We start from the raw sequence: 23841 nt of genomic DNA on the forward strand, positions 1-23841 counted from the left end.
AATGTAGGAATCAAAACCCATGAATGATCAGACCTAAAAGCTTGGTTTGTTCTTATGAGCAACCATAAAAACACTATTTCACGAATCACGTCAATATATGTCAACAAGAAATATTATCCATGTTTACATTGATTTATTAAAACGTGAAATCGTTTTATTTGTTCGTGATCTCGGAGTAGAAATATCTATGGAAGTTAAGGTTTAATGGGTTATTTGGATGATCCCCATATATTAATATAAATTTTATATCGGTCCGCGAGTTATAATTCCAGAGGTGTCACCATCTTTCCACAAAAAACCCATCAAAATAAAAGTAACACAAAAATCCCATTAAAATAAAATTAACATAAAAACCCCAAATTTAAATGTTGGTTTCATCAAATTTTATTTTGGTTTCATCAAATTTTATGATGAAACTAAAATAAAATTTGATGAAACCAACATTTAAATTTGGGGTTTTTGTATCAATTTCTAAAAAATTGGAGTTTTTGTATCAATTTTGTTTACGATGGAGTTTTAATGGATCCCAACATTTGAGTGGGTTTTTGTACCACAAGTTTGGTCACCTTGGGTTTTTATGACTAGTTTTGATTCTATATATATAAATAAAAGTCATGGTCCCAACTTGGGCCAGTTATAAATAGTAATAAACTTCACATTTTAATGTTAATAGATTTTTTGTAGTCCCACCATAAGGAATTTACTTCTGATGTAGTTTTTACAGTGGTAAGAAAAGGGTTTGATTCTCGGACTTGTGAAGTTGATTTTAGACTTAAAATATAAAATTGATATAGCAAATAAAACAAAGGATGATGACAATATTGAGAGGTTACTGAGAATCGGGATTCCACCAAACTCATATACTATGGTTCAATATTAATTCTTAGACAATTATAACTCCAAAAATGATAATATTGACTCTAAATCTTTGCCAAGGTAGATTTTATAAAACATTAATTGTAAATGGTAAGCATGAGTTATCAAAACACCTAAGCTAAGCGTAACCCATCAAACTAAATCACAACTAATTAATTTAAAATCATAGTTCAAATTATATTAAGGCAAAAGTTTTAAAAAGAATATAATAAAATTACCATAGTGTTGAGAATTGGCTTCCTCCGTCATCCCAGTGATGAGGTTTAGCTCCTCATGTTGTAAATGAATGTTATAAAAAAAATAGGTAGCATCATATTTATTGATTCAACGTGAAAATGATACAAAATTTATTGATTCCCACTCACTATTATTGCTCGATTACAAGAAATATGAAATAATACTCTCACTATTTTTCTCAATCTCTCCACCACCAAGAACCCCCCGAGAAGATTCCATACGACTCCTTTTATAGTGGGGATTCTGAAATCCTTCCATAATTTTCTACATGAAGTGATGTCATTTTTTAATTTCCGGCTAATGGAGTGACGCCATGTGTCAGGACAATGCAAAATCCTCCAATAAAAATGAGCCACATGTCAAATATTGCAGTCAGAATATTCTTTATTTGGTAAATATATTATTTTTAATTAATTCCAACCATAAAGAATAATATCTTGCTTTCCTTCTTTATTTTTCTTATTTTCTTCATTAAACCACATATCTTCAAATATCCTTTAATTATTAGTATCTTGCACATGGTCTCCACACTTCTACACATGATATGGCACACTTCCATGCTTAATACACTCCCATAACAAAATGATTGACCCAATAATTCTTCATGTTTCTTCTTGGGCCTAGCCCACTTCATTTACTTCTTTTTGCGAGTAGAATTCCACATTTTGGTCCATCGAGCTTTATTTCCCAAAAATACCTACAAATACACAAAATAGCACAATAAGTACAAAATCGAGTATTAACATTACAGAGAATTGAGAACAAAATTGACACCTAAATGCGTCTATCAACCTCCATATATTAATATAATCGACATATTGGAAAATTATAAATCTTGTTACATCAAAATTCAAAATTTAAGATAAAGAAAAATATGTATCTATAGTTGTTTGAGAAAATAATGTAATTTTTTGGATTATTATTGCATCTTTTGATTTGCATCGTAATACCTCGTTACTATGTGCACCTTCTTGTTGAAGCTAAAATATTTCCAACTTGTCGAGCATGTTTAAAGCTTCTTGTCGAGCATTTTTTTTTGTATACATCCCTATATTAATAAACATCATATATTAATAATTTTGTGAAATCCCTAGGTTATTAATATATGTAATTTTTATTATATATTGATTTTTCTTAAGGTTTCATGCTCATGGCGTTCTTCAAATTTCAGAAGAACAAAAAAGTAGCATAAGTCAGTTCGATCGTGTGTGGCTTGGTTACACTAAATCCTTTGGTTTTTCAAGAACTATGAGAGGATCGTATGTATTCTTAGTAAGGGTAGTTCTGTCCGAGTTAGATAAGTACAGAAATCTAGTCCTAGTTAGCGAGTTAATAACGATTCTAACTCTCCTCGGATCTCTTTTTGCTCTCCTTTTAACAAAAATCTTTCCTCATCCATAAAGAACACATCACAATGAATACTATTGGATCATCCAACGGTTCACACTTCATCATCAAAAATCACAATTTCCATCAAGAACGCATCTTGAGGTAATTGTGGAATCATCGAGCAGTTGAAATTTAATCGTCGACTGCAAACCTCGAAGGGTGTTGTAGGAATATATTTGCTACAATATTGATAAGTTTTTTCTTATAAAATTCGCCGAAGGAAAGAAACAACGTGTCTAACCCATTACATGAACTGGGTATTTGTAAGATTTTTGTTAAAGGGAAAACCAAAACATTTAGGGGAAAGTTGCCTTTCGGTCAAATGGGTACGACCTTGACTAGTTAGGGAGCAAATATAATTTGGTATTAAAACTCATCCCTAGCGTTAATTGATGGGTCGGAAAACCGACTTTGTTAATCCACAAGTGGACGCTGTCGAAAATGTAGACAACAACAAATGTGGTTCGTTCCCTCAAGGAGTGTGAAAATACTACTAATCAATATCAAGAACTAACTAATCAAGATGCAATATTTCAGAGATTGTTTTACTAAGAAAAATAAGCTGACGAGCAAAAATAAAGCAAATTTATAAAGATTGTAAATCAAGGATGTGATAATATTAGGGCTACAGAATCCGTTGTAGGCTAAGATTCACTTATGTCTTTCACAAAGGTCTCATTAAACTCGTGTATAATAGCAAACCTAGCTAGTACATGGAAGATGTGACGTTTAAGATTTATCGAAGCATTATCAAAAGCTATGTTTGTTCTCGACCTAAAGTAGAAACTCTAAGTACTAATTATACATGGCATAAATAGTCTTAAGAATGTTCATGAATCAATTATAATCAAGGTTCAATGAGAGTTTTCTATCAATCTAATAATGGACTATACATGGCATAGAACATGAAAAATCAAATAGAAAAGAAATCATTAGGGAGAAAATCAAACAATTATCATTAAGTTCAAAATGGTGGAAACCCTTGTTTGAGAACACAATCAAATTTAATCTACAAGTTTATCCTTCACCCTAGTAAGAGATTTAGCTAGACACGATGTTGTTTAAAGACATGGAAGAAGTAGTTGAATTCATTCCTTATGGGACTCTCTGCTCGAGTTAATTGGTTCTGAATCATCTTGAGAATCACGGACATGTGGCGAAGAGTCTGCCACGTCAACCCCAGTTCTTTCTTTAGTGGCTTCGCAGGCTTGAGAGTCATGAGTACAGTGCACAAAGAAATCCACTAGATTATCCCTTGGCCGTGAAGTGGCATAACCAAGCAGGTGGCTTGGGTGAGAACTAACATGAGCGAAAATATCAAGGCAGACCAGCTGCTCATGGAAAACGCCATTTAGCTACTCATTTAGCCATTTTTCCCAAGTGAATGGATTTCACTTATTATTCGCGTAAATCACTTAAAACAATATTATTATCTACATATGGATACTGAGACTTAGCTAGTATAAATGTGGATATGATAGAGTCGCACTTGCATGTTTATCATTAATTCTTTCTCGACCGTCGACTGTAGTGACCGTCTTTTTTCCTCTCTTTTTTCTCCAGATTCTCTCTCCATTTTCATGTCATTCACTAGAGTGATGGTAAGGGTTTGTGATCATTGCTTCATCTTACCTCTAAAATCTGAATTTTTTATTTTTCATTTATCGAGAATATTCAAATTATAATTTGTTAGTCTTATAACAAATTAATCCATAGGCGTTGGATATTATGATCAATGATAATATATTTATTTATTTTTTTGGTTTTGACTAGGGCTGAACATGGTTTCGGTTTTTCGCTGGAACCGGACCGAACCAGACCAATTAGGAAGAAACCAAACCGAACCATTTACTAATGGATTGGTTATGGTGTAGAAAGTGGAAAACCGATAGTTTTGGTTTTGGTTTGGTTTGACCTCTAAAACCGAACCAAAAACCATTGGAAAACCGATTAATTTTTGAACTTAGTTTCTACCATGATTAACAAGTATTAGATTCTACCCATTGATTTAGAGGATAAATAAAAACCCTAAATCTAATATTTCAGTATGATGTTCTCCCTTTTTCTCTTTCTCCTTCTCTCAGTCTCCTCCCTTCTCCACCCCTAACTACAGCAGTCACTGCTGCTACTCGACTTTCTTCTTCCCTTCTTCGTTCTTTTTTGTTTATCACTAACTAAATTAAGATATATTATATATCTTCTTTTGATCTCTAGATTTAGAGTAAGCTTTAACTATTCTTGATATTCTTTTATTTATTTATTTTATCTGTAAATTTGTGTAAACCAATACTGTCGGCAACTACGATTTTTTTATCTGTAAATTTGTATATCTTTTTTTTGTTTGAGTCGTTTGACATAACTATTGGTTAACCAAAAACCACTGGGACAAACCGAAACCGGCTGGAACCATTTAGAAACCGAACCAATGGTTAATGGATTGGTTTGGTTTAGATTTTTAGAAACCAATAGTATTGGTTTCGGTTTTGGTTTGGCTAGAAATCGAACCAAAACCGACCATGAACAGCCCTAGTTTTGACACATTCCGCTGGGTTTAAGGAGAACCCAAAACCTTACAAAGAAAACCAAAAAAGAAAACTAAAACACACTACTTTCTAACATAAATCTTCCCAGTTCTATCTTCATCCAAAAGTTCCTGCAACTCACTATCAAAACTGTCCAGAGTGAGATCAACAAATTTCTCACTGGGGTACTTTTTAGCTAATAAATCTGTTGCACGTAGGATCAATAATAATGTTGTTAGTGGCAATGGGAACTAGTTTCTGTTTGGCATGCATTATCAATTCATTATTGTTAGAGCATAGCTCGGTCAACCTCGCATGCGTTGCTATATCAAGCATGTTTGTCAATGTTAGTGATCAAAACTATAAGTCTTGATTTCTATCCTATTTAGCTAAGTTTCGGACTAGGATAGGAAAGTGTAGTAAAGCTCAAGGACTTCATGGCGATTCAACGACAACGACGAAGATCTACACCAAGGAACCGTGGAACTTCATCAACAAAAAGGTATGTGAAGACTTGAACTTATCTGCCACTCAAAAGTCTATCTATTCTATCTCCTACTTCTTATGAGACAAAATTCGTATGCTATATAGACTAGATCAAACACATTTGATATTTCGAGTTGAGTATTCAATGCTTATCTTTTTCTCGAAATACATGTGTTGGTAAAGCTTTTCGCTTTGACCAAGTTTTTCTTCATCTTTCAATCGTATAGTTGAGAATTGCTCCACCGTGAAGACGATCTGTGAATAATGGTTGGGATAGCGTTCTAAGAGAAAGTCTCAATGATTTAAATGAGAGTAAGATTACATAACCCTTGATCCGAAGTTCTTTGAACTTTTTTGAGCAAGTGTATTCGGTAGGAATGTGGAATTAGCTTGCGAAGTCCGCGAACTGACGGAAGTTTTCGACCGAGAATTTCTGCTGGGATTTTTGAAACTCGTTTGTGTGACCAAGTCCGCGAACTGAGTCCGCAGACCTAGTCCGCAAACTGATGGAAGTTCTCGACCCGAGAATTTCTGCTGAGTTTTGGAAAACTCAAAACCGATGCTTAAGTCCGCGAACTTGTTTGTGAACTTAAGTGGTTGTAATCTAAAGATGTGCCCTGGACATAGACATTAAATTACTTAGGAATGCTTAATGCAAACCGTGGCTATAATGTTCATCGAGCCGATTCAATCGAATCGAAATCATCTAGAGTTCAATTGTGTCTTGTATAGTTACATAAGATCTCATAGCAATTGAATGACTCTCTAACTAGTTTGTTTGAAGCAAAGTGAACTAGTTATGATGAATGAGGAACCAGGTTAATATGAGGAGCTCATATGGTTGCGTTTTGGTTACTATATTGGACCAACATGTATATGTACGTTTGGGTCGGTTCTCACGAACTTGGAAAACGTCTACAAGTGTGTTTCACATGCTTTGTCTTTCGATCTAACGGTTGAGAGATATTGGCTTGGATCTAAATCAGGTATCATCTAACGGTGAATAGAGCTTGCTTAATATCTAAGCAAAAACCCTGATTTGAAAGGCTATATAAAGGAGACATCTAGCTAGAGAGAAACTTAATCCCCACACACATTTCTTGTGTGATACTAGTGCTCTCGCTAGAGACGACCTCCATTAACCCTTGAGTTTATTCTATAAATTCGGGTTAACGACTTAAAGACTTCATTGGGATTGTGAAGCCAGACCGATACTACTTTTAGGTTGTTCTTCGGGAATATAAGACCAGATTAATCAATTGGTTCCTGTGCTACCTTGATTATATCAAAAAACAGAACAAACTAAGGTTTATCTGTGGGAGACAGATTAATCTTTTGAATAGACTTTTCTGTGTGATACAGATTTGTTTATTATCAAAGCCTGCGATTTTGGGTCGTAGCAACTCTTTGTTGTGGGTGAGATCAGCAAAGGGAATCAAGTGCGTAGTATCCTGCTGGGATCAGAGGCGTAGGGGTGTAACTGTACCTTGTATCAGTGGGAAACTGATATGGGTTCAACTATAGTCCAGTCCGAAGTTAATTGGTAGTAGGCTAGTGTCTGTAGCGACTTAATACAGTGTGTATCTAATCTGGAATAGGTCCCGGGGTTTTTCTGCATTTGCGGTTTCCTCGTTAACAAAATTTCTGGTGTCTGTGTTATTTCTTTTCCGCATTATATTTGGTTATATAATTGAAATAATACAGGTTGTGCGTTAAGCTTAATCAATTGGAGATCCAATCTTGTGATTGTTGATTTCATTGATTAACACTTGGATATTGGTTTTTGATACCGTCCAAGTTATCTCTCTTTGATTAGACTCGCAGATTTCTATTTGCTTGAGTAACAATCAAATTGAGAGATAGAGATATTCACTCCTTGAGACACTATATTCTAGATTGAGTCTAACTGTCTAGTTGATTCTCTAGTAGAGTGTTTTGGAAATTGTTCATACAGATTGCTAATCGAAATATTGGGTGGTGTTGTTAGACCCCGTTTTTTCAATTATCAAGGTTGATGATAAGATAATAATCATCTCATGATAAGTACGTAGGAACAACCCATGTGCTAATCCAAGAAAATTAGTTGAAAACGAGTGTAGATTTACAAAGATTTGTCCTTACTTTCATCACTTAAAAATTACAATGTTTTTGCCTTTATATATAACAACGTTTAGTGTGGTGTTGCCGATAAAAAAAGTCCCCAATAACTTGTTTTTATGTTAGGTTTTAGATTATAAGCTACTTTACGAATAGCATGGGCTCAATCAGGTTGAATTAACACTCAATTGGATTGATCAACAATTCAGTCTCTTACCAAGAAGAAACAAAGTGATTCAGAAGCACCCTTCTTACTTAATTGGCAAGACTAGTATATGTGAATTAAGAAATTCACGTATGTTTGGCAGTCAAATCTGATTCTTTACAAATGAAAAGACCAAACCGTAGCTTTCAAACTATCTTTAATCAAAGATTACTACTGTGGTCTTGTGATGCCAGCTGAAGACCAAGACGAAGAATTACAGTGGATGAGTTTTAGTAGAAATTTATATTTGCATCCTAATTGAGTCAAGATCAAACACATTTGATTGAAAATCAGCTTTTCTCCTAAATGTTTTGGCTTTGCCTATAACAAAAATCATTTGTAGACACATGAGTTACAAGATAAGTTCCAGTTTTTCTCAGGTTACCTTACCTTGCTTCTATGCTCCTCTTCATCGCTCGGACTAATGTACCTTTCAGGTTCATCCGATTTGTCTCGTGTAACCTCTTCGATATTAGTCATCCCGATCCTTGGCCCGTCCGAGACTCTGGCGTGTCGTCCTCCTTTGTACAGCTGTCCCCCTTTGGCTTCATTAGAGCTCTGACTTAATTTGAAGTCAGCTTAGTAATGTTTACTCCAAAATGCTAGTATAATCTAATGTACAACTTTGATCTAATGCGGAAGACCTCAAAAAAGCCTCTAAATATTATTAGCCACATATTCTGGATTTCTCAATCCCCAAAAAAGATATTCTGCAAGGTATCCTGTGGATTGTACATGTCGAGGGAAAAAAACGGAATTCAAAAAAAAAAAAAAAACCCTCCAAAATGCTAAAATGTCCAGCAGCTTCATGTAGTTTTCGTCCAGTTTCATCTATCTCAAACCCAAGAAATGTCGTCCCTCATCTCTTAAAACCTAATATTGTTGATCGACGTCAATTGCTCATTTCTCTCACAACAGTTTCAGTGACCCCTTTGCTTGAATCTACAAACATTCTCTCCACATCCAATGCCAATGCCAGTCTATTTCAAATGCCCCCATATCGCCTTATCAATAGGTAAGTGGATCGGTCTTCTATTAGTTTTTCTACTTAATTTGATACAATTTTAAGCCCATCTATTGATTTTTATTGGTTGGGTCTTCTTTGAATCTGGTAGATACTTTCTTGTTCGGGCAGGAGAATCAGAATTTGAGAGTTTGGGAGTAATAAACACGAATCCGGTTGCAAAGACATCAATGGACAGTGGATTGTCAATAGAAGGTAGAAGACAGACGGCCAGAGCAGCTTTAAAATTGAAGGCAATGGGGGCTTGTGATCAAAGTTGTTGGATTTGGCCTTCAATCACTCAGAGAGCTTATCAGGCTGCTGAGATTATCGCCTCCGTCAACGGAATCAATCGCAGGTAAACCAATTTAGATATCTTTAGAAAAAAAAGGTAGAAACTCCATGTTGTGACAAGCGCCCTAGGCGCACGAGTCGCCCTAGATAATAAAACGTCCTAGGCGCAAAAATGTGAATTTTTCCTGGGCGTGGCGCCTCGCCTTGCCTAGCGCCTGACACAACATAGCAGCAACTTATATCAAACTAAGGAATTAGTGGATACACATTATTAAGTTTTATTGGTGAACCTAGCAGCCTCATTGTCCCGGAGTACAGCTTCTTGGATGCGCGTGGTTTAGGTGCTTTTGAAGGAAAAACATTGGATGCCGTTGCACAGGTAACATTTATGGTTTGTAATTGAATATTAGATGCTTTTGACGGCGAAACATCCTGCACAAGCTAGAATATATGCTGCATACAGAATTTGGTTTCAATTGTATTTAACTTTTCACTGATTGATTTATCAGGTATATGAAGCTGATAATATATCTCCAAACATCAGACCACCTCCAATCGATGACGGAACTCCAAATGAGAGTGTTTCAGACGTTTTTGTTCGTGTAACACAACTTATGTCAATTCTAGAAACCCAATACTCCGGAGATACTGTGGTTATTGTCTCACCAGATTCCGATAACTTGACTGTACTGCAAGCTGGTTTACTAGGATTGGATCTTCGCAAGTAAGCATGTTATCAGTCTCAGTAGCCGTTAACTTACTGCGGTTTACAGTACTTATTTTGTCATCTCATTGTTATGAATGTGCGTTGTGTCCTATCATGCTGATCATCTTTCCAATTGTACAGGCACAATGATTTATTCTTCAGTCCTGGTGAGGTCAGAGAAGTCAACCCAGATGAAATACCTGCATACAAGGAACCAGCTTCTGGTGCATTCAAATGTTCCAATCCACCAAGCTGTATCTAAGAAAATTCTTCCTTTACTCAACATTTACTTCACAAGAATGTAAATAGAATAAAGAATCATACAGACAAAATATTTGTTCTGACAATCAGAATTAAGAGCTTTAGAATCTGCAGTGTCGAGTGTTTCAGCTTATTATCTAATATAAAATGGTTGTCATCTGTAACATTAATGTCATGGCTAACAGTGCTATCAACTATGTACTAAGACTAATGCAGAAAAAGTTGCTGTATCTGGGAATAAAAGAATGCAGAAGCTATATATGAGACATTCTCGAAGAGCAGTAGGGAGACTTTCGAGCAGCTCCAGCAGAGAATTCCTGAAAGAACAGTTGAGCATGCTGTTCGCGGAATGCTTCCGAAAGGAAGAGTAAGTTGATTTTCCTTTTCATTTGATACATATCTTGGCAACAGTTTCTTGCTTAGGCAACTGGTGGGTACTGCTACAATATCATTGGAATGCATTGCTAGATCCTGTAACAATACCTTACAATATAGGCTGTCGATATGGGATTGGAAGTTAATCAGTATTTAGATAATGTAAGAATAGTTTACATTATCAGCATCCTGTTTATTTACTTTGGTACCGACATACTTCATTGGAAAATAACTTAATCCTAAAGCAATTGGGTGTCTATCTCCAGATAATCAGAAATTAAATTTATTTTTAAGCGTCAATCATATAGTGGATTTACATCACCGACATAAACATTAATCATTTTAGGTGATTATTACAAGTTGACGCCGTGAGAGTTTCTCTACCAAAATGCAAGTTTCAGCCAAGCCAATTACAGATTAAGCTCAAGCTCTACCAACAAAATCCAGTCTGGCCTGTTTAATAGATGAATTGGGTTGACGGTTTTGCCCCATTTACACCCCTAACTTGCAGACATTTGGGTTACGCTTCCATGAAAGCTGGTAGGTTTGGGAATACAACCATATTTGTGTGCTTTTGGCGGACAAGAAAGAGCAGTTAAAGTCTCTCTTTTTTTTATTTTTTTAATTCAAAACGGTAAATTATTATATCAACCCAATGGCAATATTACGGTCCTGGATTCGTAAAATAGTCTAGATGATGACCTCTACAAAAGAAAAAATGCTAGCTGTTAGGAAACTTCATTACAATTTACAGCTGGGCATTCGCTTATACTATAGATGATGAAAATTGTGTATATCTATATATATTTCCATGATTCGATATACAATGCAATTTGTTACGGGTCTCACTCTCCCTACTATCTGTCTCATTTTCTAAATGAATCGACATATTCACTTTGATGACTCCTTTTCTTTAAACTCTTAAAAACACATTGCATCATAACCCTTAAAATATATTTAAGTATACATTGCATCGATATTGACTAGCTACGAAATATCAAAATGAGAAAGAAAAAAAAGCCGGTTTTTGGCATGTATGTATTTGCAGAAGATATATCTAGTTTTGTTTTCTTCACCTGTTGGTTGATGTTTACACACACCGGCCTAATTAGTCCCTCTTTTCAACTTTTCATGGTTTCACACAACACTCTCCAAACATTATTGAAGAAAAAACAAGCCAAGTAAACCTGTTTTTAGTATACGCGGACTGACATCAGTAGAAGATTCAGCAGAACTAGTTGATATTTTTGATACATAGCTTAGAAAACTAACCACGTTTCTTTCTTGTGCATGTCATGGTTACTTAATTTAAACACATTTTGAATCTCATGACATCAAATTATCTGAACTTGATGCTAGATTCGTCATAGTCTCACGTGTTTATTGACTTGTTTTTCAAACCTTTGAATTCGAAAACTAGTAACTTATCTTCTTTGTTTCTCTATTGTTTTTGACTGAATGTCCATCAAGAGCTACTCAACGCAAGATCTTGTTTAGTCACGGAGATTTCATTCATTTTCTCTAATAAAATGTACGTTCCTTTTTCATGACTTATGGGTCATTAGTTGTCTAATTAGCCGACTCATATCTGATTTATCATTATGATCTGAACTCAAAAAAAAAAAAAAACACGAATGTACACAACTTTTCAGTCCAAGCAGTCATGACTCTAATACTTCCGAGTCAGTTCGTAGTCAGAACTGAGTTAGAACCAAAAATATTAGTCCACGTATCGCCTCAGAGTGCTGAATGGCTGATAACCACTCAATCGATTCACAGCCTACTGGAACTGAAATGTTATTCGACTCAAATCCAAACCATTTGGCACCAATCACGTACAAACCCTACAAACTCACTAGCAGCCTCTAACAACTAAAGATACCTAATTTAACTGATCACCGACTGCATAATAAAAAATCAAACTGAAGTATCGAAAATTACCAAGTAATTGACGAGAAGAAAATGGTCATGCTATATCTTAGAACTAAAGAAAAAAAAAGGTCAAACCGAAAAGCCAAAGTTATGGGATTCGTCCACGTGCATCATCTATTCACGGTGTCCCATAACTCTTTGATTCCCTGGTTCCTATTATGTGTGTGTATATATATACATGCATCTTCTGCGAATAACATTATTTCAACCTTGGCTACTTCATCTAAACTCTCTTTTAACTCTCTATATCTTGATCTTCATTTGCATGCTGAATTATATTTTCTTTTGAAAGTTTAAAAAATGGCACCAGGAATGTCAGCTGCTCCAGTAAACAGAAACGGAGTGGAATTTGAAGCAAAGATTACACCTATTGTCATCATTTCCTGTATTATGGCTGCTACTGGTGGTTTGATGTTCGGCTACGACGTCGGAGTTTCTGGTTCGTATTTTTAACTAAGTTTTGGTTTCTAACTCCCTTCTTTTTCATAATCCATCGTTATATGATGCATGATTCATTTGTTTTGATCTAGATCTTGTAAATCAAACATGCATATTGCCCAAAAAATATATATGGCCTTGAATCAGAGCTATACAAACGAAACATCATTTTTTGTTTCTTAATAATAATCCAAAAGGAAAGGAAAAGAAAAAGAAAAAAATCCTAGCTAGTTTCTTGCAACCTTCTAAACTTCCATATTTGTGGTGTCTTTTAGTATACTTATTGATTAGGTCCAGACAAGCATGTTGATAGAAAAATCTCATGGAGTCTTTTTATCTTTACTTGGCTAGTTTGGTCCACCACCTTGTGTTTTGAAACACATACCTCATCCGAACCCATGGAACAATATCTTCATCAGTCAGAATATCTCCTATGCATGTTTATTCTTTTTCCCTTCCACTTCAGAGATTCCATGGGTGGTCCATATCAACCATAGGATGATGCTACAAACATTTTCTTGTGCATATATTCATTTTGTGCTGCAGAAAGTATTTTCTAATATTCACGGCATACAGTATACGGTTTGAATGGATCCTGACACGACTTACTGTGATGTGTATGAACAGGGGGTGTGACGGCAATGGACGACTTCTTGAAAAAGTTCTTTCCGGTCGTATATCGCCAAACTAAAAACGCAGGAGGAATTAACAGCAACTACTGCAAATATGATAACCAGGGACTCCAACTATTCACATCTTCATTGTATCTAGCCGGTTTAACCTCCACGTTTTTTGCATCTTACACAACGAGGACACTCGGGCGGAGACTTACCATGCTCATTGCCGGTGTGTTTTTCATACTTGGGGTTATACTAAATGCAGGTGCTCAGAATCTTGCTATGCTCATTGTTGGAAGGATCTTACTTGGTTGTGGTGTTGGGTTTGCTAACCAGGTATACATTTCAGCCTTGCAATTAGTGATGAGGTTTTTGACTTGTTTCTTTAGATTCATGGGCACTTGTTTTAGGCTCATGGACCCTGTTAAAACATCATGAAAATTGGTGGTGTTGGTGTGCAACATGGCCATGTGTGGGAGTCAACATCTAGGGTACAGAATCAAAACACTGGGACTAATCTAGAATCAAAATATCACCATACAGTGTCATCATCATACTAAAGAACAAAGGAGAAAAATAAATTGTTTTTCTATCTCAAAATTCAATCACCACCTACCTTCTTCTTTATTTTTATTTTCTTTTTGATGGAAACTTCTTCTTTAATGTTTTCATAATTACATTTAATTTCCTAATTATTATTTTCTCAACAAAGAAAGAGAAAAATACTTTTGTAATGTGAAAAGAATTTAAAAAAGATGGTCCGTATTTTCTTTTCATTCTTATCTATTTTTGTTGGTCAAGTCCTTATTCATTTTTAAGGCCCCCATTGGTGCTTCTTTTTTCTTCTAAACCTTAAATGCACTCTTTTCTGGCTTTACTTTTGAATCTTCTAAAGTCAGCAAGTTTATCCTTTGCCCAAATTGGTGCATGAATCAGTGGAGTTGGATTAGGCTAATAATAAGATTTACCAGCTAGTTGGTTAATGTCTCCTTATCTACTTGTAAATCTTGTAACAAGAAAGTGAAACAGTTCTTAAAATATACTCCATTTCTTAAACTTGGCCTAAATCAAATTTCTCTAACAAAATGATGGTCTTCAGTAACGTTTTTTTCCCTGTCACATTGAAAATTACAGGCAGTCCCATTGTTTCTCTCAGAAATCGCCCCAACGAGAATACGTGGAGCGTTGAACATATTGTTTCAGCTTAATGTTACCATCGGGATTCTCTTTGCAAACCTTGTCAATTACGGAACCGCAAAGTAAGTAAAGTTTAACCGTCCTTATGTTTCACATTTTTGTTTGTTTATAAACTTTTTCCTAACTTGGTCGAATATGTAATTGTCATGACCTATGTAGTCGATTTCGGTCATTTCGGCCGAAATTTCGGATTTCGGTCCAAGAAGACACGATTTTGTTAATTTCGGTCGGACGAAATCTTTGCGAAAATTTCGACCGGAAACACGTTTTTTGGTCGGAATTGATTTGTCTTGGCCGGATTTTGTTTTTCTTTTTAAATTGAGTGGACTAATCTCACGTACAAAAATTAAAAAGATTAATTCACTCACTAGTATTATTGCTTGTTGCTGTGTTTGAATTTCTTGAGCTAAAATTATTATTTGGTGTTGATGATGAGGAAGGTGAACAACCAGATTTACTAATACTATGTTTCTTTTAAGTGATTATCGATACGAGGATATAAAATATGAAATCGAGATTTTAAAACGGAATTCCCCCGAAACAAAGTTGTACCAGTATCTCGGTGTCGACCGAAACGATCCGAAATCCGAAATTGACTACCTTCGTCATGACTAATATTTTGAAGTGAACTACTGTGCCTAATTTGTCAAATATATTACGTTTCTCCTTATATTTAAAAAACTAAAGAAAACAAATGCATGCACATGAAATAGAACTATACAAGTCATACTTGAGGTCTTCAGATTGTTTGTGTAGTGACGGCTGTTGCTTGATGGATTACGTGTTGGTCTATTAGTGGTGTTTGGTTCTGACGTGCTGGTTGGCTCTCCGCGCTGCCCGCCCGTCCCAAGTTTAGAAAAGAAAAGAAAAATTAGTCACTTGGTCTAGTCTTCATAGCTCAGTTTTCCTTCCTTTCATTTTTCTTCTGGCATTTTGCTCTAAATTATGTGAACCGGGTTGCATTGACTATTGGAAGGTGCAACCAAGACAAATTTGACATAGAAAAATCTTTAGATATTTCTTCCATTCCACTGCACAAAATTATGTGGACCAGCAAGATGGAGATGGCTTAATGTGTGGGAGAACAGTGGATTAGTCAATAACCGTGGACTATACTGAACATTTGCGATTTTGTGATTGCAGGATTAAAGGTGGATATGGCTGGAGAATTTCATTGGGTTTGGCAGGTATTCCAGCACTGATGCTAACTATAGGATCCATATTAGTTACTGACACACCAAACAGTCTCATCGAGCGAGGTCACCTCGAGCAAGGAAAAATTGTACTCAAGAAGATACGAGGCACTGAGAATGTTGAGCCAGAATTCTTGGAACTCGTCGAAGCAAGTAGGATCTCTCAGGAGATTAAACATCCGTTCCGGAACTTGTTAAAGCGCAGAAACCGCCCCCAGTTGATTATTGCCATTTCACTGCAGGTATAAACAAATTACTGCTCAATGTTACCAGATCAATATTCTGCACAAGCCAGTTCATGAGTTGATAGTTTTCTTTTTTCCTTGTTACAGATATTCCAGCAATTCACTGGTATCAACGCGATTATGTTCTACGCGCCCGTACTTTTTAGCACACTTGGATTCAAGAATGATGCATCACTATACTCGGCAGTTATCACAGGAGCTGTAAATGTACTTTCTACTATCGTCTCCATCTACTCAGTCGACAAAGTCGGAAGGCGTGCTCTCTTACTAGAAGCTGGAGTTCAAATGTTCTTCTCCCAAGCAGTAGTTGCAATCGTATTAGGACTGAAAGTCACAGACCATTCTGACAATCTAGGAAAAGGTTTTGGAATTCTGGTGGTTGTGATGGTGTGCACATTTGTTTCGGCATTTGCATGGTCATGGGGTCCCTTAGGTTGGCTCATTCCGAGTGAAACCTTTCCTCTGGAAACAAGATCAGCTGGACAAAGTATTACAGTTTGTGTAAACTTGTTGTTCACTTTTGTGATTGCTCAAGCTTTCCTCTCGATGCTTTGTCACCTCAAGTACGGTATCTTTGCGTTCTTCTCCGCGTGGGTTCTGGTTATGTCGCTGTTCGTGTTGTTTTTGCTTCCAGAAACTAAGAATATACCGATTGAAGAAATGACTGAACGGGTTTGGAAGCGACACTGGTTATGGAAAAGATTCATGGATGATGACAACGAATACCACAATGGTACACATGAGGGTGGGAAGAACGTCTATGACCCATCCTCAAGGCTGTAAATCAACGGCAGGACGGTTGGCTGATTCTCCTGTGTATTTTTACTGCAAACTTATTACTTGACTAATATTTTTATCTTGATTGAACATCTCATTTTCTGATTTTCTTTTTCTTCAATGTCCTACATGTAACTGAAAGAAAAATGGTATTTGAAGTGGTTGTGTTGTCCCAAAGCCATTGACCAACAGCACCTTTTATCAGGGAAACCTGTAATGTAACACCAATTGAGATAATTTCCTGGACCGACCACAAAATCACTTCCAACCTAGAATGATATTCGATAAGGAAACCCATCTTTGCAAGTTGAAGCAGACCCAACAGTTGCACAATTTCATTAATGGACGCCACTTTTTCAAAAAGTTTCCATGATCTCTCGGACAGAACTAAGTTGATAATAGATGCTATGCTTACGATGTTGACTCGAGAATGCTGGCCCTCTCCGAAAGTTGGTAAGTGGTAATGATCAACCTCAGAGTGGACATCAGTAACAGGTTTACCAGTTCAGTCGGGAACCTCAACAGCATATTGGCAAAAACGCATGGAATGAGGAAGTGACTGCATACCATATCATAGATAGAATTCATGTTTTCTTTTCTTTTTACTTTTTTTTTTTACGGAAACTTACCGGTGTCGTTAGAAAGCCGATTTAAGAAATTGTAGATCATATACTTGAACGACTCAAAGAAACAAGGCACTCAGTAACTCGTAGTAACTGAGTAGAGGCTGGAGTTCATATGTTCTTCTTCCAAGTAAATAGGACTGGAAGTCGCATATCAATCACAGTCTAGTGACGGGTTTTGCAATTCTGGTGGTTGTGATGTTGTGCACATTTGTTTCAGCTTTTGCATGGTCATCATCAGGTTGGCAAATTCCACGCGTAACGTTTCACAAAGAAACAAGATAAACTTCGACAGTTTTGTCTGAATTTGCTTTTCAGTTATATTACTATTGACACAGTTCTCAGTAGCTATAGGTGAGACTTCAAAAGAGAACACTGAATTAGGTCCAAATCTAACATTATAATACGGCCTCATACAACAACGCTCACAAAACCAGTTATGTTACAAGAGTTTCTTCAAGACAGATATCATCTGAAGCTTATATTACATATGAGGTTTGACGATATAAAACAGCAACATTCCGAAGATAAATGAATCCAAGTAATCAATTAGATAATAGAGAACAAATGTAGAGTTTATGGTTTAACAAGTGGTTGTGTGTTGTCCCATAGCCATTTACTAGCACCACCTTCGACCAACGGTGAAACCTGCAACATAATACCAGTTAAGATAAAGAATTTGTGAGATGCGAACTAGAGTTGGACAAAAGATCTATTTCTAATAGAACCACACCATAGCTTCCCAACCCAGACTAATACGATAAGTGAACCCATAGTTGCATATCGAACAGACAGAGCAGTTGCACTACATTTGTTTGATCAAGGTCACTGTTATAGAAATTTGCTATGACGGGGAAGAAGACAATATACACCATATTTACGATGTTGACTCAAGGTACTGACCTTCTTCCAAACTTGTGAGTGGTAATCATTGAGCCAATCAACCTCAGCGGCAGACATCAGTGATAGGTCAACAAGTTTAGCCTGCAACAGTAAATCCAAAACAGGCAAAACCATGGGATTAGTCAAGTTGAAGTATTCCGATGGACTATTATCAGTCTACAAGGGATCATGTACTTGAGTTAAGAAAATCAACTACATACCTGAATGGGGACAAAAGTGATGTTTTCAAATCCCAGATATCCTATTCCTCCAAAATGGTTAGGTGTGTTAATTTCCTTCACAACTAGGAGATTCTGCAACAAGAATCACACAAGGTGTTAACAATTTTTTTTAAATGGACCACGGAACTACCCCAATGGTATAAAGTTGCAAGTACCTCGATACGAATGCCGAAAGAATGATCTTCATAATACCCAGGTTCATTGCTAACAATCATGCCCTTCTGCAATGGAGTCATATTCCCAAATCGAAAACTTATACTTTGAGGACCTTCATGGACATTTAGTGCAGCTCCTACACCATGGCCAGTTCCTACAAGTAACAACCAGAAGCTTACCATTAATGGAAAACTTCTTTCCGGAATGTGATGATACACAAAGTATCCGACTAAAAAAGTAGTGTGACATATCAGCAAGAGACAAGAGTACCATGTCGGTAATCAAGTCCGACTTTCCATAGAGCAGAACGAGCCAGTGCATCCAGCACAAAGCCGGGAGTATTTTCAGGAAACACTGCCTGATCAACAGCTATATGGCCCTGCAAATGTGAAAATGACCAGTTAAATGATGTGGCATGCTCATAGTAAAAGGCTTCTGTGATGAAATACGAAGCATAAGATGTCCTAGAAATTAATACAGATGAACTTCCAGTATCACTGAATGAAGATTTGCATCTAATGCAGTTGGTCAGTTCTACTTCAGTCTATTTAATTCGATAGTCAAAGAAAATGCTAAATTAGGTTCACAAACCAGAAGTTTTAGATATTGGCGGTCAATGTAAAACTAATATGATCAGCTCATCTTATGGCACGACATTTACACCCTCATTAATTCATATATCATTTGTATAAAAAACTTCTGTTTTATTATGAATTTATTCAAGTCGGTCAAGTAAAGCTTTCATCAGGACCTCTACGCTATACATGTCAGATGCGTTAACTAGGGTAACAGCCCTTTGATGCTTATCCGAATAATCAAGTTGACAAAATAACAGATACTTCAGAAAAAAATGAATCTCAAACCTGTAATACTCGGGTGAAGCATTCTTTTTGTCGTGAAGTTGGCTCACCAAAATGTACTGTCCTTGTTATGTCCGTTGTACCGTCAATATATTGACCACCGCTGTCCAATAGGAAGAGTTTTTTAGCATCCACAACATCGCAGCACTCTGGCTCAGGTTTGTAGTGTATGATAGCTCCATTAGCACCAGAACCTAAAAAGTACCTTAATTAATAAAATGACGAAAAAGGAAACTAATCACCAATCATATGCTTAATACCAAAAGGGCTTCATTATCATTAAATGATGTGCACTTCTTAACTGAGTTTCTTCTCAGGTTACAACAAGATTTCAGATTCAAATGGCACGATTGAACACAAAGAAAAAAGGTAAAACAATATAACACTATTATACCACTAATAGTATCGAAACTTGTGTCCAGGAAACCATCCTGCTTTGCGCGGAATTCGAGAAGTTTATCAGAAACTTCTACTTCTGTCAGTACCGCTCCCTTACGGATTTCCTCTTCCAGCCAAGACCAAAACTGTGTTAGAGCAGCCGCATCCCTGCAAAGAAGATATTAATCAGATAGCGAACTTGAAGACTGAATAGAAAATAAAAGATATCGACAACTGCAACCCAGGAAACACTAGGTTTAAGAAGAAATTCGCTTACTGTACCTCAAATGTGAATTCCGCATCCCCTGCAGCTCAGCATAATTTTTCACTGCCTTCGCCAATGTAATTGGAGAAACTTTGCACAACCCAGCAGGTCTTCCAGCATCACCATCAGACTTATCATGTCGTCCAGCTTTAACTTTGCCTTTATAACCAATATCCGCAGAAGCTCTATTCTTACCAAACCTGAAGGTGCTGACAATTGCAGCATTCACTCGTGAAGTATCCATCCATAGTTGTCTCCCTTGGTTCGCCAAACTGTAAACATATTTATGCCTCAGAAAATCATAGTTTCCTTATCAACCATGATAATTGAACAAGAACCCCAAAAGATCTGGTTTTATACATCAAGAAAAGTTGAAAAGCAAAGCACCTTCCAAGAGGTAGCAAACTACAGAAGAAGTAAAATGAATGTTACTTTTACTCACCTTTCAATTTCAGAAAGAATGGAGTCATAAGGTCTCAGTTCAACTCCTGAACTCTTCAAGTGAGCCAGCACATCAGGGGTGACTTTAGAATTATCAACAAACAATTTAGCCCCATCAATCTCCACAATAAGATATGCATACATCACTGGCGAATGTGGAATGTCGTTTCCCCTCTACAAAAAAAGAATGTGAAACAACACAAACCTTCATGATGGTTGGCATACAGAATTATATAAAATCCAAAATAACAACGGTTACAACTTTTCCTCGGACTTGATCAGTAACAACAAACTGGAGCTAAAAGTATTTACACAGAAAATCTGTTTTTACAATTTGTCTTTAACTGTCGCATGGCGTCCATATTAAAGCATCTAAACAAAACTATTCTGCAAAATAAAGGAACTTAAGTTGGAAATATTACCAAGTTCAACAGCCAAGCAATTTCATCAAGCATAGTAATAACAATAGCTGAAGAGCCAGCTTCAATAAGATCTGATCTTAAGTTCGACAATTTTGCTGAGACATGCACACCAGCATATCTGATTTCATGCACTCTGATAGGTTCCATGGGAGGTTTTGGCCTTGATTCTTTCCAGATTTGATCCACAAGATTTATATCATACAAAGGAACCAACTCGTGATTATGCTTAGAAATTTCTTCTTTAATTTCCTCTGCCTCATTAGAAGAAAAAAGAAACTGCTCCCTTCGCAAAATCAAGAAAAACAAGTCATAAGGAAATGTGCAAATACGACAACTGGAGACTCTGTAATGGCGGGAATCAAAGATGAGAACCTCACTACAAAAACTTAAATTCACAGTAGACCTGAAACAGATTCAAAGATGTGCATAAGAAATTGCCTAATCCTGGTAGGATATAAACAATTATTTATCATTTGCTGCAACTTTATGAAGATTTTCAACATCTAGAACATCGGGTTACGTATATATTGGTATTCGCTTAGAACATCTCAAAAATCTACTTTACATTTCAATTGGCTTAAGCAGATACTGGTTCTAATATAAAATTTCATTTGCTGCCTGTATTGAAAGCTAAATTCTAATGAGTTTCCTGCAAGACATTATTCCGAAAATAAGAAAATAGATATAAGAGGTGATAGAATAGAACTCACGGGGTCGATGCCAATTCTGCAACCAGGATCCAAAACATCATTGAGCCACTCAGTGGTTGTAGGAACTCCATAATTTCCAGCTCTCATAAGAATCCAACTAGCTGTAAGCTGCTTCTCTGCCTAATCATGACAAGTACACAATAGTGTCGAGTTTACCAATCAGTTCAAATGAGTACTAAATAGCGAACTCATACATTAACGAATTTAACTATCCAAGCACTAAAAGATTTGATTTTTAAACAAAGGGGTTGGAATTTGATTGTCGTTTTTAAATACCTGTAAGAAATAACGGCCATCAGTCCAGAGAGAAGCTTTATCTCTAGTAACAACAGCAGTTCCAGCACTACCAGTAAACCCAGAAATATAAGCTCTCCGACTAAAACATTCAGCAATAAACTCACTCTGGTGGGCATCTTGGGAAGGAATAATATAAGCATCGATACCAATTCCAGGTTTAGAAAACAATTGACGAAGAGCAATAAGTTTATCATCATCTATATCTTTATTATTAGGTTTTCTTTTGCGAAGTTCTGATGAGGGTTTTGCTGAAATTTTTGGTTCCTTATTACCACTACTACTGATACTACTTGTAGTAGCATTTCTAACAATGAATTTTGAATTATTTGTTTGTTTATTGAGATTTGAATGGAGGTTCAGAAATGAAGAAACAGAAGAAGAAAACAAATGAAAATAACGAGATGATGACGCTTGTGATCTTGAGAGACGAGAAATTGAAATGGATTTTGAGAAATTTATAGGGTTATAAATTGATGAACAAGAAGGCATGGTTGTTGTTGTTGTTCTTGTTCTTATTGCTGCTGCTACTTCCATTACAATCTGGGCTGGTTTCTTTCTTTTTGAACTTATTCTCTTTTCTGTTGAGAAAAGAGTGACGAGGTGTTCAAGACGATAACACCTATATTAATTTCCTCTTTAGGATACACGTGGAGGATATGTAGGATTGGGACCATAAGATTTTGAGCTGTCCATGGGTACCCAATAAACCAAGATGGGGTGTACTGTACGTATTTTCTTGGGGTGTACCAAAGTACATACCTAAGGGCAATTCCTAGTTTCCTACGGCAGTTGGGGAATAAATTTTTTAGTTGAGGTGGATGAGCAAGTAGATTTTTTTTTTCACGATTTATAAAGGCTGATACCAGTATTACCGGCGGCTGATACCATTTAGTCGATCTAACGACCAAGATCGTTTAAGATTTTGAGATGGTATCAGTCCTTAGTAATTTGGTATCAGCTTTTATAAATCGTGTTTTTTTACTGTGATAAATGTATTGGGGGCAATGTTTTAAGACTCGGACCAAACCGGCCGGTCCGACCGGTAAACCAGTGAACCAGTGGGTATAAGGGTTGGGTCACCCTTGACCCAATAATCTGCTCAAAAAACCAATGAACCGAGCGGTTTAACCGGTGACTCGTTCGATCCAGTTGGATTTTTCCGGTTCACCCGATTGCTCTTCTATCATTCTTTTCCTGCTTGAATTTTTTTTGTCTTTGCAAGTTTAATAGGTTGGATTTAATATTTTTTTGCCTCTCTAAAAGTTCAGTAGATTGAGTTTCATGACGTTCAAACATGCAATCTAAGACAAGCTAAACAAACAAAATCCATGGTGCAATGAAGTTAGAGATTAAAGAAAGAGGAGAATTGATCTTCCAATAATAAAGTTCAATAGATTAAATTTCATCATATAAATTCCTTCTTTTTCTGTTGTCGCAAGTCTTATTGGTTTTTATAACAATTATTAATCCTTGATTTCATCAAATAGAGAAGGAATTTGCTGTGTGATTTCTTCAAATAGAGATGGAATTTGTCTTGTAATGGCGGATAGTTAGCAATGGCTATGGCAGAGAGAGAGAGGTGGAGTGGGTGAAAACTAGGGCTGTCAACGGTAGTTATCGAAACGGATAATGGATATACCGCATCCTTTACCGTTAATTTTATAGGATATCCGCTATCCTATAACATCCGACGGATATTGAAATATTTATTCGGT

At 36.3% G+C, this 23841-nt stretch overlaps 3 protein-coding genes across 5 annotated transcripts; 2 read left to right on the plus strand and 1 right to left on the minus strand.

Annotated features, from left to right (window-relative positions):
- The first annotated feature begins 8537 nt into the window (after positions 1–8537).
- On the plus strand, positions 8538–10737 carry LOC113357405. 3 transcript variants are annotated; one of them, XR_003363612.1, is made up of 6 exons: positions 8538–8827; positions 8928–9173; positions 9404–9488; positions 9619–9833; positions 9957–10174; positions 10263–10737. XR_003363612.1 is itself a non-coding variant. In XM_026600776.1 (5 exons), the coding sequence occupies exons 1-5, from the start codon at positions 8598–8600 to the stop codon at positions 10075–10077; spliced, it is 897 nt and encodes a 298-aa protein (XP_026456561.1). In that variant the 5' UTR covers positions 8538–8597; the 3' UTR covers positions 10078–10737. The 3 variants fall into 3 exon arrangements, 2 of the variants coding, with proteins under 2 accessions (XP_026456561.1, XP_026456562.1); XM_026600776.1 differs by having other exon boundaries at positions 9957–10737; XM_026600777.1 differs by having other exon boundaries at positions 8542–8827; positions 9407–9488; positions 9957–10737.
- A 1840-nt stretch (positions 10738–12577) lies between these two features.
- Positions 12578–17028, plus strand: LOC113357406 (sugar transport protein 13-like). The gene is made up of 5 exons (XM_026600778.1): positions 12578–12822; positions 13449–13774; positions 14573–14697; positions 15779–16070; positions 16161–17028. The coding sequence occupies exons 1-5, from the start codon at positions 12684–12686 to the stop codon at positions 16854–16856; spliced, it is 1578 nt and encodes a 525-aa protein (XP_026456563.1). The 5' UTR covers positions 12578–12683; the 3' UTR covers positions 16857–17028.
- An 806-nt stretch (positions 17029–17834) lies between these two features.
- On the minus strand, positions 17835–22704 carry LOC113357407 (aminopeptidase P2-like). The gene is made up of 12 exons (XM_026600780.1): positions 22106–22704; positions 21830–21949; positions 21120–21395; positions 20699–20871; positions 20274–20528; positions 20008–20159; positions 19617–19807; positions 19024–19132; positions 18753–18907; positions 18577–18669; positions 18377–18457; positions 17835–18121 (listed from the first exon to the last, which is right to left on the minus strand). Exons 1-12 carry the CDS (start codon positions 22658–22660, stop codon positions 18050–18052), a joined length of 2232 nt encoding a protein of 743 aa, XP_026456565.1. The 5' UTR covers positions 22661–22704; the 3' UTR covers positions 17835–18049.
- Positions 22705–23841: the final 1137 nt, after the last annotated feature.

This window comes from Papaver somniferum, chromosome 3, assembly GCF_003573695.1.
Source record: "Papaver somniferum cultivar HN1 chromosome 3, ASM357369v1, whole genome shotgun sequence".
In the NCBI taxonomy this organism is placed as follows: domain Eukaryota; kingdom Viridiplantae; phylum Streptophyta; class Magnoliopsida; order Ranunculales; family Papaveraceae; genus Papaver; species Papaver somniferum.